Below are 14,443 nucleotides of genomic sequence, written 5' to 3' on the forward strand. Positions count from 1 at the left end.
TTATTTCTAAAACACACGTTAATGAGCAGTTTTGAGATTTATTTGCCTCCTCTCTCTGAATCAGTGGTTCTTGTAATGATAGTGATCATGTTTGCAAGGCAACTAGCAGTGACTTGCTGTTTGATTAGACTTGGCTGCAAGCAGGGGGCTGACACACAGTATGCAGATCTGTACTGGAGGTTTGCAGACTTGTGGCCTGCCTCACAGTCCTGTTTACATCAATTTTAAAGTGAAGAACCTTTTCCTTCATCCATGTGTTGTCTTAAGAACTCATATATACGCATAAAAGATGAAACATGGTGTTAGAAGTGGGATGAAGGAAATACTTTTAAAAGGTAAAATCTAAAGTCAGCAACTGATCAGTGACGAGAGGCTAACACAGTGAATGACATCCACCAGTGAAACTTCAGCTGACAGGTAATGTGGCTGAAAATTGGAACTGGTTTAAAAAGCATTTTGGATTGTATTTAGTGGCAGTTGAGCTGATGAGGAAAGTGATAAAGTGAAAGTGTCAGTTTTCTTACATGTTGTGGGTGATGAAGTCCTGGAGGTGTATAATAGAAGGAGACAAAATGGAACTGAAAAAAATAATGGGATGTTTGAGAAGCACAGATTTTTCACATGTGTACAAAAAACAGAAGAAAGTATTGATCAGTATGTGACTGAATTGAGAAACAGAAGCAAAACATGTGAATTTGGTGGACTGACCGACTCACTGATAAAAGACAGACTTGTGTGTGGTATTCCAGATAATAGTCTAAGGGAAAGACTGCGAAGAGAGCTGAATATAGACCTGGAAAAAGCCATAACACTCTGTAGAGCTGCAGAAACTGTAATTACACAAGTAAAAGAGCTGTTCAGTGAAACTAGCTGCAACGTGGATGCAGTGAGCAAGAAGAGACATAAATTGTTTAACAAAAAGTGCACCAAATTGGAAAGAGAGGCATGGCCAGCAAACAAAAGTGAAATGAACAATCGAAAGCCATGTCGCCGATGCGGTAAACAACACCTACCAAAAAAGTGTCCAACATATGGTAAAACCTGCATATGTGCAACAAAAGCAATCATTATGCCCATTGCTGTAGGAACCAAGTGAAACAAAGCAAGGTTCATGCAGTAGATGAAAGGGAGATAGAAGAATTCTATGTAGATGTTGTGACTGAAAACAAGAAAGAAAACAGAGACTGGATGTTGAGATTAAAAGTGAATGACATATACATTTCAGTTAAATTGGATACCGGAGCACAAATTAATGTAATATCAAAGACTGATTTTAAGAAGATTAGACCCAGACCAAAGATGTATGGAACAAAGTGAAGGTGACAGGATATTCAGGTACCGATATACCAGTGCAAGGAGAATGCATGGTCACAGTGAAACACAAAGACAGAGAGCACCTGCAAACATTCATCATGGTACCAAAGGATGTACAGGCCATACTAGGTTTAACAGCCTATGGTGGAGAACACACGATCAGAGTGGATAAGCATGTGCCACCGATAATACATCCATGCAGAAAAGTTCCATTTGCACTTAAAAAGCAACTAAAGGCAGAGTTGGACAGGATGGAAAGCCTGAGCATGATTCAGAAGATAGATGAGCCAATGGAGTGGGTAAGTTCACTTGTCGTTGTGGATAAAAAGAATGGGAAGCTTAGAATTTGCCTGGATTCAAGAGATCTAAACAGCACAACAAAGAGAGAACACTTTAAGCTTCCGACGCATGAAGAAATCATGTCACAGTTTACAAATGCAAAGTTTTTAGCAAGTTCGATGCATCATCAGGATTTTGGCAGTTAAAATTGGATGAAGCAAGTTCAAGACTGTGCACATTCATTAGTCCATTTGGCAGATGCAGATTCCTAAGGTTACCATTTGGAATTGCTTCAGCAATTGTATCATAAAATAATTCATATGGTCTATGAGCGCCTGGATGGAGCTGATACCTGAATGGATGACATCATAGTATGGGGAACCATGAAAATGGAGCATGATGAGAGACTAAGGTAAGTACTGGAAGAAACAAGGAAAGAAAACTTGAAGCTGAATAAAGAGAAATCTCAGCTCAGGGTGACATAACTAACATTTGTAGGAGATATTATTGGCAGTGAGGGCATCAGACCAGATCCCAGAAAGTGTCAACCATTAGGAACATGCCAAGACCACAATGCAAAAAAGGACAAAGAGTCTTAATGGAATGGCCAACTATATGGGTAAATTCATACCCAATCTCTCAGAAAAGACGGCTCCATTGAGAAGACGAAGAGAAAAGAACATTGAATGGGAGTGGAATCATGACCATGAAAAGTCATGGAGGGAACTAAAGAAACTGCTCACTGAGGAATCAGTTCTGAGGTTTTACGACCCAACGAGACCCATCAAGATATCATCAGACACATCACATAGTGGGTTTGGTGCAGTTCTTCTGCAAAAATATGATGACTGGCACCCAGTGCGTATGCATCACGCTCAATGACAGACAAGGAGACGCAATACGCTCAAATTGAAAAGGAGCTGCTCAGCATCACATACACCTGTGAAAGATTTCATCAGTTTGTGTCAGGACAAGCAATCAGTGTAGAGACTGACCATAAGCCATTGATTGCATTGTTCCAAAAGCCATTAAATAAAGATCCACTTAGAATACAAAGAATGATGATTAGACTGCAACGCTATACACTGAATGTTGCGTACACTCTGGGTAAGCTAATGTAAGCAGCAGATATATTGTCTAAAGCTGTTGACACAAAAAGAGCCCGCAAACACCAAAATGGATGAAGAAATTAATGCCTTCATGGACATGATCACAAGTGCACTGCCCATATCAGGTGCAAAAATGGAGCTCATAAAGTCAGAGACAAACAAAGATGAAACACTGAGACAACTGAGAAAAACATTTTGGATGGATAGCCCAACATGAAGCAGGACTGCTCACCTGACGTTTCAGAGTACTGCAATTGCAGGGCAGAACTATCAGTGGTTGAAGACATCATCTACAAAGGAAGCAAAATTCTTATCCCAAAGAGTCTGAGAAGAGAGATGCTAAAAAGGATCCATGGAGGACATCTCAGAATTGAAAAATGTAAGAAAAGAGCATGAAAGGTGATGTACTGGCTAAAAATCAACAAAGATGAAGTCAAACTGTACAATACGCCAGAAATATCAAGCAAGCAATCCTGCAGAACCACCAAAGCCACACCCAGCACCATACAGACCTTACCAGAAGGTAGGTGTTAACCTATTCGAATGTCAAGGGAAGGACTATCTTGTAGTCACAAAGTATTACTCCCTGTATCCAGAGGTGTGTAAACTGAACACCACCACTGCAGATGACCAAGTAAGGCTAAAAGGACAAAACAAACTTATGGACTCAGAAGGGAACTGTCCTTAGTGAAGTCCAACCAAGATCATACACCATTCAGACAGAAGAAGGTGGTGTTCTGCAAAGGAATCGTCAAGATCTTCAAATATACCAGCCACATTAGATGGAAAGATGGATACTGTTGAACAACCTGAATGCACATCTGAAAAGACATCGTTTGAGGGAACAACTCAGATTCGTCAAGGCACATGAATCCTCCTAAGAGATACATTGAGCAAATTTAAAGACTCATGTTATAGAATGAAGCAGTGCTATCTTATTTGCTCTTCACGTTTTAGTGAATGCAAATGTGAACACTCAAAACAAATTTTAAAAATGTTAACAATATTGATAATAATGAAAATGTAAATTCCTGATGTTAAAGTTAAAATTGCAGAGTTATACAAAGAAAACGTTAGTTAAAAGTAAGCTATTTTTGTTTTAAGGGAGATGTAATGATAGTGATTGTGGTTGCAATGCAATGAGCAATGTCTAACTGTTTGATTATACTTGGCTGCCACACACTATGCAGATCTGTAATGGAAGCTTGCAGACTCATGGCCTGCCTCATGGTGCTGTTTACAACAACTTTAAAGTAAAGAACCTTTTCCTTCATCTATGTGAATACAAGATGAAACAGTTCTCAACCTTTTTCTTTCCACTCACATACCACTTTAAGTATTCCCTTTGCCATAGGTGCTCTGTGATTAGTAAAACTCAAAACGGTCAATCAGTTTACCTATCTCGGCTGCACCATTTCATCAGATGCAAAGATCGACAATGAGATAGACAACAGACTCGCCAAGGCAAATAGCGCCTTTGGAAGACTACACAAAAGAGTCTGGAAAAACAACCAACTGAAAAACCTCACAAAGATAAGCGTATACAGAGCCGTTGTCATACCCACACTCCTGTTCGGCTCCGAATCATGGGTCCTCTACCGGCACCACCTACGGCTCCTAGAACGCTTCCACCAGCGTTGTCTCCGCTCCATCCTCAACATCCATTGGAGCGCTTACACCCCTAACGTCGAAGTACTCGAGATGGCAGAGGTCGACAGCATCGAGTCCACGCTTATGAAGATCCAGCTGCGCTGGATGGGTCACGTCTCCAGAATGGAGGACCATCGCCTTCCCAAGATCGTATTATATGGCGAGCTCTCCACTGGCCACCATGACAGAGATGCACCAAAGAAAAGGTACAAGGACTGCCTAAAGAAATCTCTTGGTGCCTGCCACATTGACCACCGCCAGTGGGCTGATATCGCCTCAAACCGTGCATCTTGGCGCCTCACAATTTGGCGGGCAGCAACCTCCTTTGAAGAAGACCGCAGAGCCCACCTCACTGACAAAAGGCAAAGGAGGAAAAACCCAACACCCAACCCCAACCAACCAATTTTCCCCTGCAGCCGCTGCAACCGTGTCTGCCTGTCCCGCATCGGACTGGTCAGCCACAAACGAGCCTGCAGCTGACGTGGACTTTTACCCCCTCCATAAATCTTCGTCTGCGAAGCCAAGCCAAAGAAGATATGGGTGAAAAGGAAAAGTTTGAAAACCACTGTTTTAATTGTACCCTTGACTCATTATGTTCATGGTTTCGTAACTCTAAAGGAAATGGGTCAATGACCATTTTTCTCAAGCAAAATATTTCAGTAACAATTGGGTCTTGAGCAGTGATTCTCAACCTTCCCTTCCCACTCGCATCCCACCTTAAGCAATCCCTTACTAATCACAGAGCACCGATGGGATAAGAATTACTTAAAATGGGATGTGAGTGAAAAGAAAATGGTTGAGAACCACTGCTCTAAATCTATCACCAGTTAAACGTGAATTGAATTTATTGTCACTTGTAGAGAGAGAGATTCGGTGTTAATTTCACATGCCAGAAGGGAGCTCACAAAAAGTCACCATACTTCAGCACTATTTGCTGGCAATCTCTCAGGGGCGAGGTGGGAAAGTGAGCCATGAGATTCTGCAAGGAGTTTGGAAAGGAACAGGCTGATTATGTAGGAGGCAGAAGATGCAATGGAAGTCTCCGACGCTGCGCTTGTAGTTCAATATGTACATGAAAGTGCTGGAGAAATTCAGCAAGTCACACAGCATTCTTTTTATATTTGTGCATTGATATGCAATGTTGACAAATATTGGATCGTGTCGAACAGACTGCAGGACCGGGGGAGGGGTGGGGGTTGTAATAAGGGATCCTATCCTATTCTTACTTGGGATGTTGCATGCGAATATTTCGATGCAGAAGACCTGTGCGTGGGCTTACGACATGCAGAAAATCAACGTGCAAATTCAGCAAGCCATTAGAAAAGGTTGTTGGGCTTTATTGCTTGGTAGGTCGTCATCTGAAGTTTAGGTCTTCATACCCAAGAAGAAATGCCACCTTGGAATTGCGGTTGACCTGGATTATTAAGTCATACACCTATTCAGCCCAATTCATCCATGTCGATCAATTGAGAGTTTTTCCCATTTACCTGTGCTCGATTTATATTTGGCTATTTTCTGATCCACGTACCTGCCCAAAGTTGAGAGGATAATCTACAATGAGAGGTTGTTTGTTACTTAGAGGTTAGCATGAATGAGTGGAGATCTTGAGGGAGAATGACCAGGTAAGCAGAAAGAACAGGGTGAAGAGTCAAAAGCAGTGGTTCTCAACCTTTGTTTTTCCACCCACATACCACCTTAAGTTATCCCTTACTAACCACAGAGCACCTATGACATAGGATGCCAGAAGTGCTCTGTTATTAGTACAGGACTACTTAAACTGGTATGTGAGTAGATAAAACAAAGGTTGAGAGCCACTGTTTTAAACTGTAATGGTTTGAGTTCTCCATCTCTGTAGCTGATGGTGCTCAGCCAGCAAGTGCACTAGAGACAATACAAAGATAGGTTCTGTCTGTGCAGAGAATTGGTATTGGAGGTTTGGATGCATAAGTGGATTTCAGCGGAGCAGGCACAAAAACATTTTGGCTCTTGCTTTTCCTTGTGTGAGTAAGTTCAGGAAGCAGCCTTGTCTACCCAAACCTCGTCAACCCACCTGGCCATTTACATTGCGTTAGATCATGGGCCAAAACGTGAAGTGCCAAGAGCTCTGCCCTTTAGGTGAGGTGACTATGCCTGTAGTCCAGACCTCTGGAATTCCCTCATCAATCTTGAAACTAGCCCCTTGCCCTTCGTGATGCACCTCTACACCTACTTCTTTGACCAAGCTTTGACCTTGTGCCCTGCTTGCCTAGTGTTAAATTTTATTTGGTGACATTTGTATGAAGTGAACATAGGCCATACAACACTACAGCACAGTACAGGCCCTTCGGCCTTCAATGTTGAGCCAACCCATACTTTGGGACATTCATATAATTCCTATTAAGATGTGTTGGTGTGGAAAAGGATGGATGTCTGGAAGAGAAAGAATTAAAGTGATTTGAAAATAAACAGGAGGAGAATATTTTTCTCAAGAAAATAGTTGTGATCTGAGTTGGAATCTTGGGAGTCGTGAAAGTAAATTCAATTGAACTTTGCAAAAGGGAGCTTATTAAATATCAGTGACAAAAGATCATCGAATTGAGGACATGTTTGCCAAGTTAAAGGGCTAGTATTGACATCCTGAGTCCTCTTGTTCTCTGATCCTATCTCGCTTCAGCCTGGTTTGGAGCAGTGGTTCTCAACCTTTGTTTTATCCACTCACATACCACTTTAAGTAATCCCTGACTAACCACAGAGGACTTATGGTATTCTATGCCATGGTTAGTCAGGGATAACTTAAGGTGGTAACGTGGGTGGAAAAACAAAGGTTGAGAACCAGTGATTTGAAGGGTAGGGTGCAGATACACCCAGTCTTCGAACTTGGAGCTCCAAGTACACATTTAGTGGTGAGGGTGGAAATTACAAAACCAATACAAGTGTTAAAGAGCGTGTCCTGGTAAGAGAGGAGAAATAAAATCTTTACAAACCTCCCTCAGGCAGTTGAAGCCACCATCCAATGGAAGAGACAAGGGATGCAGAGAGAGAGAGAGCCAAGGTAAAGGTGAGTAGCAGGACCACTAAGTGGGCACTTGCTGAGGAAACTGTGGGGGAGTGGTGTCTCACTATCCGCTGGAACACTGACAAGTGTGAAGTTTCACTCTCGTTACTGTTGAAACTCTGCTCTGTGTTACAACCTAGGTCGCCTGCAGCTACACTTGAAAAATGACCTCAAAGAGCTCAGGGATACTGAAGTCAGGAAAGGCTCTATATAAATTTAAATCCTTTTCATGCCTAGTGCCATGAAATGTTTGGTGATAGTTTTGCAGGTTTGTCAAAATAACCACTGGTAGCTGCTCAATTCACACTGGAACACAGGATGATGTCAGTGCAAAATCAAGAGGATGATTGGTTCAGTGAGTTCAGAAGTGAATGAATGTGAGGGGCAAAAGAAGGGAAGGAAGGAGAGATGGGCGTGTGCCTGCAAGGGTGTTGTGTGAGTGGTGTCTGTGAGAGAATTAAAAAATGCATCGTTCACAGTGGTTTGAAATGGGGTGAGGATGTCAGTGTATGTGAGATGTTTGTGTGAGAAAAGTGGGGGGGGGGGGGGGGAGAATGAGGGAGGGTGCAAGTGTGTTTGGCAGCATCAACAGCTAATCGGACAATGTGGTCTTTATCCAATTTCTTAGGATGAACATTGACACATTTTGGAGTCCTGTTCTTTCGAACTTCTCAGTTTAATGATTCTGGGAAGATTATCAGGTCCCCACACAAGGATAAATAAATAGGGCAAAACACATTTCATACAACATCCGAGGCACTCCTCTGTAATAAAAATCTCAGCTCCTGGCTCTCGAAACACTGAACCTCATAACTGAGCATCACACAAGCAGACACATCCCAGGCCATGGATACACCAAGCAGGACTTTCAAGGGGAGGATCTAAAGTTTTCTAGCATGTGTCGATGTGAATTCCAAGATAGACTCACTTTCTTTTGGCCTCAGATCTTAACAAAAGCAGAGAACTTCTACAGCAGCAGAACTGGACGTCTGGTGAAAGGAGACGGATTAACTATGGCAGGTGGTGCAGTGCCTTCTGCAGTGAATTGAAGTGGTAGAGGAGTTAGAATAACAGGAAAATCAAGGGTTGGAGGGTCTCAGAGGGTGGGGAGAGGGTGAGGCTGAGTGGGAGATGATTTGAGCAGCAGAAGAGGGGTGGGGTTTGAGGGGCAGGGGTTAGAGTGGGGGAGGGATCAGAGTGGGGGAGGAATCTGGGGTAACTGGCTGGGAGTACAGTATGGTAGTTGAATGAAGGGTGATGGAGATGGGGTTTGAAGATAATTGAACGGTGGAGAATCCACAGAGGGCACTGTCTTGGGGTGGAGAATCAAGAAGAGTTGGTTGACAGAAGGATTAAAAAGGAAGATCTGAAGCAAGCAGGGAATGAACTGGATCTTGGAGGTTCCATTGGATGCAGATGAGTTGATTAAATATTAGTTTTTAAGTGAGCCATGGCAAGGATTGCCCAAGGAAGCAGTGGAAGTTGCCTCTTTAAATATTTTAAGGTACAATTAGTTTGCATAGTGGGGGAATTTAGGGGGTATAGGGAAGAGGCAGGTGGAGCCGAGTCCAGTGCCAGATCCGTCATGAGGATATTGAATGGTGGAGCAGGCTCGATGGGCTGACCAGCTTACTCCTGCTCCTGTTCTAATGTGGGTAGGGTCAGAGCAGGGAACCCAGGTCAATTCCATACTGTGTACCACACAGGACAAGGTACAGATCTTCCTGTGCTGGTCTATGGGTTCCTGGCAGAGAGAATCCCTGTCACTCTTCAAACGAGTGGCAATGGGTGTCCCCCAACATGAGTGCCACCTCTCCTTCACCAAGAGCAGATCACTTAGTGGCTTCCTTATCACAGGTGCTGGCCAACTGCCTGGCTCTTAGACAGCAGTGTTCAGGTTAGAAAGAGGCTCAAAGGAAACACTGAGCTGACTTTAAACATATCCCTTCAGCAGTTGGTTCTGTTCAGTTCGAGAATCGACAAGGTTGTCCTGTACAATCCTTTAACCCAGCCTCAGCCTGACACAGCTGCCTGTCTCCACCTTCTCTGAAGGCAATAGCCAGTCCATGTCAAAGTAAGGCAAGAGATCCAAACCATTTGGTGTGGCAAATAAAGCCAGGCAGATGCTAACTGCACCAGCAGGTGATTTGTTCAGGAAGCTATGACTTTAGCTGACTGGCACTGGGCTCCCGTCTCCAGCTTGAAGACACAGACTTCTACTGACTTCTGGGGCTGCTCCAAGTTCCTGTCTGGAGCCAGGGGGCCAGTGACCATGGAGATGTGAGCTAACCTAATTTGGACTACCTGGAGTAATGCAGTACACAAAGTGCTGGAGGAACTCAGCAGTCACATAGTGTCTCTAGGAAACAAAGGTATATAACCAATGTTTTAGGCCTCAAGGTCCCCGATGTTGATGAAGGGCTCAGGCTTGAAACGTTGATTATATTCATTTACTTCCTACAGTCACTGGGTGACCTACTGAGTTTCTCTAGCACTTTGTCTATTGCAGTACAGTCACAACATCTGAAGACTTTCCTGTTTAACTACCTGGAGTAATATTTGTCTTTTTAACAGAGTAATTTCACAGCTCAAACCATTACCATGACTCTTCAACTCTTGATAGGAGCCATAATGAGAGACCTCTTGGATCCTGCAGTGATCAGGACTCGTGGAGGGAGTGCTGAGGTCTCAGGGGCTGTGATGAGGACACCTGACAGTTTTGAAATGAGAAAATAAAACACCTGATCCAAGTTCTCTCCCAGACATGTGGGAAAGGACAGTTTGAAGTTCCATGAGCAGGTGCTGCCCTCTGAGAAGGCTCAGTAAGGGTAGGGAGAGACAGCGATGAAGATGACAAAGACACTCTGGGACCTAAGTGCCCCCACCTCGCTGTGGGTGACTGCGCGCACCTTCAGTTGAAAAACCCCAGGCTCTGCTAGTGGCCGCAAGGTCTGCACGATTCCCCGGCCCCCCTCTGTGCGGATGGCGAAGGGGCTTCCAGGGTCCAACTCGATGGCAGTAAAGTTGGTGCGGCTTTGCAGGATGCCGCGCTCTGAGAAGGCAGACAGGCGGATCACGTCATGCCGGGCTGGGATCCCACTGGGGAGAGTCAGAAGCTTGTACTGGAGGGCCAGTGGTCCCGTGGCACAGTTCAGAAGGCAGCGCCGGAAACAGGTCCTGGGAAGGGAAGGAGGGGGAAAAGTTTAAAGGGCCAGAATATGACTTTCCCCATCTCTTATCTCCACCCACCCATCCATCCACATGCCATTCCCATCCATACCAGCCTCCCCACCACCGAAAGCCCTTACCTTCTCTCCCACATCCTCAATCACCATATCCCCCAGAACAACCTCTTCCTCACCAGCCTCCCCACTACAGGGTTTCTTTCATCACCCAGCTTCCCATCCATCATTTCCCTCAAACCCAACATTTCCCACCATCAATGAGGGTGCAGGAGAGATTGAGCAGGATGCTGCCTGGATTGGAGGGACTGAGCAATAAGGAACATAGAACATTGCAGCTCAGTACAGGCCCTTCAGCCTTGATGTTGTGCAACCTCTATTTTTAAACCTACTCAACGATCTCACACCTTTAGCCCTCTATTTTTCTTACAGCCATGTTCTTGTCTTTTAAATGTCCCTATTGTACCAGCTTTCACCACCACTGCTACAATACATTCCAGGCACCCACTACTCTCTGTGAGAAAAAATTTAACCAGACATCTTCCCTGAACTTCCCTCATCTTAAACAGATGAGCTTGGGTATTTGTTACTGTTGCCCTGGGAAACAGATGCTGACTGTCCACCCTATCTATGCCTCTCATAATCTTGTAGTCTATCAAGTCTCCTCTCACTCTTCTTTGCTCCAAAGAAAAATGTCCTAGCTCTATTAACCTTGCCTCATTTGATGCATTCTCTAATCCAGGCAACATCCTGGTAAATCTCCTCTGCACCCTCTCTAAAGTAACCAGATCTGAACACAATATTCCAAGTGTGGTCTAACCAGAAGTTTTTTTTATGTCTGTAACATTACGTCATCAGTCTTGAACTCAATCCCCCGATTATTGAAGGCCAACATACAATAAACCTTCTTAACTATTCTATCAACTTGCACAGCAACCTTTAGAGCAGAGGTTGGACCAACTTTGGTTCTTTCCTCTGGAGTGTCAGAGGCTGATGGGACAACTTAGAGTAGTTTATAAGGTCATGAGAAGAGAGGCAGGGATAGGATCTTTCTTCCAACATAAAACTGACATATTTAAAGTGAGAGGTGGAAAGTTTAAAGGAGACGTGTAGGAGGCAATGTTTTTTTTTGCATAGAAATGGCTGCCAGGATAGTGGTGGAAACAGATACAATAGTAGAACTTAAGAGGCTTCAAGATGAACACATGCAGATAAAGGAGGGATATGGATCTTGGGCAGGTAGCAGAGATTTAGTTTAATTCACCTTTACCGTTATCGCAAGCTGAAGGGGCCGTTACTGTGTTGGACTGTTCTATATTCTGTGATATCCCCCATGCTATTTCACCCAACCACCACTTTCCCCTAGAACAATCATCCCCCAAACCAACCTCCTCATCTTTACAACTCTGCCCCACCATCCAACAACATCCCTTCCACTGTTCTCCCCAGCATCCATTTCACCAATTCTCTACATCCTCATCACCTTCCTCACACTCAGCAACCTCTCCATGCCCATTCACTGTAGGACCCTCCTAGCTGCTCTGGTTTTCTCCCACATCCAAAGGTGATGGCTGGGAGGGTCACTGTAAGTTCCCACATGTGTAGGTGAGTGGTAGAGTTGATGTACATGTGAGAGAGAATAGGGGACAAGATAAATGTGGGCAAATGGATTGATGTGAGTACTTTGGGAACAATCCCATCAAGCCAATTTCCCCATTAGTTTTTCTTAAATTATTCTGAATGGTTAATGGGCTGATGTCACTTTCCATGTTATAAAAAAGTCATAGAGCACATAAACTTTGACTTTAATCCTTCACATCTTCAATTTATTTTTAATGATACGACACGACAGAAGGCCCTTCTGACCAGCGAAATCGATGCCACTGTGGCCACTGGAATTGCAATGGGCAATGATGAAATAACCACACAAGTCGTTTCTTCAGTGAATCAAACGGATTTACTGTTCAGAATGCACGCAACCTTTAAAAAGCCCGAATCACGCACCCAACAGGATACTGTCATCACATGGTTCGATGCCTTCTGGGAGTTGTAGTGGCGCTATGAACTGGCAGAAAGGTTTGTCTGTCTTTTAAGTTGCCAACCTCTGCGACAGACGTTGGCTGCTGCAGTGGGGAAGACTTGTCCACATGAGCTGGTTTAAGCCTGTCAATAGTGAAAGACCATGGCTTCCCTTCAATGTCTAAAATACAGGTCGATCTAGTTTGTCGGAGTATCCTATAAGGTCTTTCATAGGGAGTCTGTAAAGGTTGACCAACTGTTCCCCTACGGACAAAGACATACTCGCAGTTTTTTAGGTCCTCGGGCACAAAAGGAGTGTTCTCCATGTGATGATGGTGATATAGGGGTCAATTTTCCTACAGTCTCCTTTAGCCTGCTCAACAGTTCCTTAGGATCATCACTGGAGTTGGAATGGTAGGGGACAAACTCCCCTGGAACCACCAACAGTGCGCCGTACACGAGCTCTGCAGATGAAGCTTGGAGGTCCTCCTTTGGAGTTGTTCTAATACCCAGTAATGCCCAGAGCAACTTATCAGCCAAGTTCAAGCACTCGAACCGAGCCATCAAGGCCGACTTGAGATGTTGATAAAATCTTTCCATGATTCCATTAGCCTGGGGATGAAAGGCATTCGTATAATTAATTGTTGTTCCGAGCAAGTGAGACAAGGCCGTTCACAGCGAGGAAGTAAATTTTGGTCCTCTAACCAAAGTAATATGTGCTGGTAAACCACAACCTGACACCCAGGAACTGAGGAACACCTGAGCACAAGTGTCTGCAGTAGCATCTACCATAGGCATGGTCTCGGGCCACCACATAAACCTGTCTATTACGGTAAAAAGATAACTGTTTCCTCTTGAAACAGGAAGTGGACCTAGAATGTCCATGTGGACATGAGCAAAACAATGAGTAACTGCCAGGAAGAACTGTAGAAGTGTCTTAGTATGCCACTGAACTTATGCTTTCTGGCAGGCAATGAAGGACCTCGCCATTTGCGAAACATCTTTTTTAAGACTGTGCCACATGAACCTGTCCAAAACCAAATGAGTGGTCGAGCTAATTAACGGATGTGAGAGACTATGCACTGAGTTGAATACTCGACCTTTCCATGTTGACGGAATTACTGGGCATGGGTGTCCCATTGATATATCACAACTCCAAACTGGACATCCTTCAATTGCAGGTTTGTCATTGCAGTCCAATAAGCATTTGTCTGATGGTCATGTTCTTGAGCTGTGGCCAAAGCTGTGTAGTCAATACCTTGGTCTATGGACAAAATCTTGAGTGGAGCAGAATGGGACAGTGCATCAGCTATTACATTGTCTTTTCTGGAAATATGTAGTATTTTTGTGGAAAATTCTGAAATGAGTGATAATTACCATTGTTGTCACGCTGACCAGAGCTCCGCAACCTTGGAAAACACAAATGCAAAGGGCTTGTGGTCGGTATACAAAGTAAAATCTCTATCCTCTAAAAACTAACGGAAGTCAAGTCAATGGCCAAAAGCCCTTATCAAAAGCACTGTATTTCTTCCCTGCTTCACGAAGATGGTGGCTGAAGAATGCTAACGGTTTCCATTGCCTGTTGACATATTGATGAAGTGCACCTCCTTTGCCCAAACTGGAAGCATTTGTGGAAAGGGCAGTGGCTGTATTTAAAACTGGGTAGCTGAACATAGTGGCATCAGTCAGCAATTATTTTGTCTTCGAGAAGGAATTGTTTACCTCTTCAGTCCAATGGATAGTTTTTGCATTACTGGATGGTGTGATAGTACAGATTCTATCACCAATGTGTATATGTACATATGTACAGATTGTAGTGTAGGATGACTGTGATTGGCTGAGAGTGTAGCCAAACC

The 14,443-nt window shown here is 44.0% G+C and overlaps 1 protein-coding gene across 1 annotated transcript in view; it reads right to left on the reverse strand.

Moving 5' to 3' along the window:
• Positions 1–8,043: 8,043 nt before the first annotated feature.
• LOC138753503 (hemicentin-1-like) overlaps positions 8,044–14,443 on the reverse strand; it is a 349,996-nt gene continuing 343,596 nt past the window's right edge. Inside the window, exon 104 of the mRNA XM_069916635.1 lies at positions 8,044–10,563. Coding sequence (XP_069772736.1) covers positions 10,206–10,563 — 358 coding nt within the window. The 3' untranslated portion in view covers positions 8,044–10,205. The remainder of the gene's footprint in view (positions 10,564–14,443) is intronic.

The sequence above is a fragment of the Narcine bancroftii genome, chromosome 1 (assembly GCF_036971445.1).
Source record: "Narcine bancroftii isolate sNarBan1 chromosome 1, sNarBan1.hap1, whole genome shotgun sequence".
Classification (NCBI taxonomy): domain Eukaryota; kingdom Metazoa; phylum Chordata; class Chondrichthyes; order Torpediniformes; family Narcinidae; genus Narcine; species Narcine bancroftii.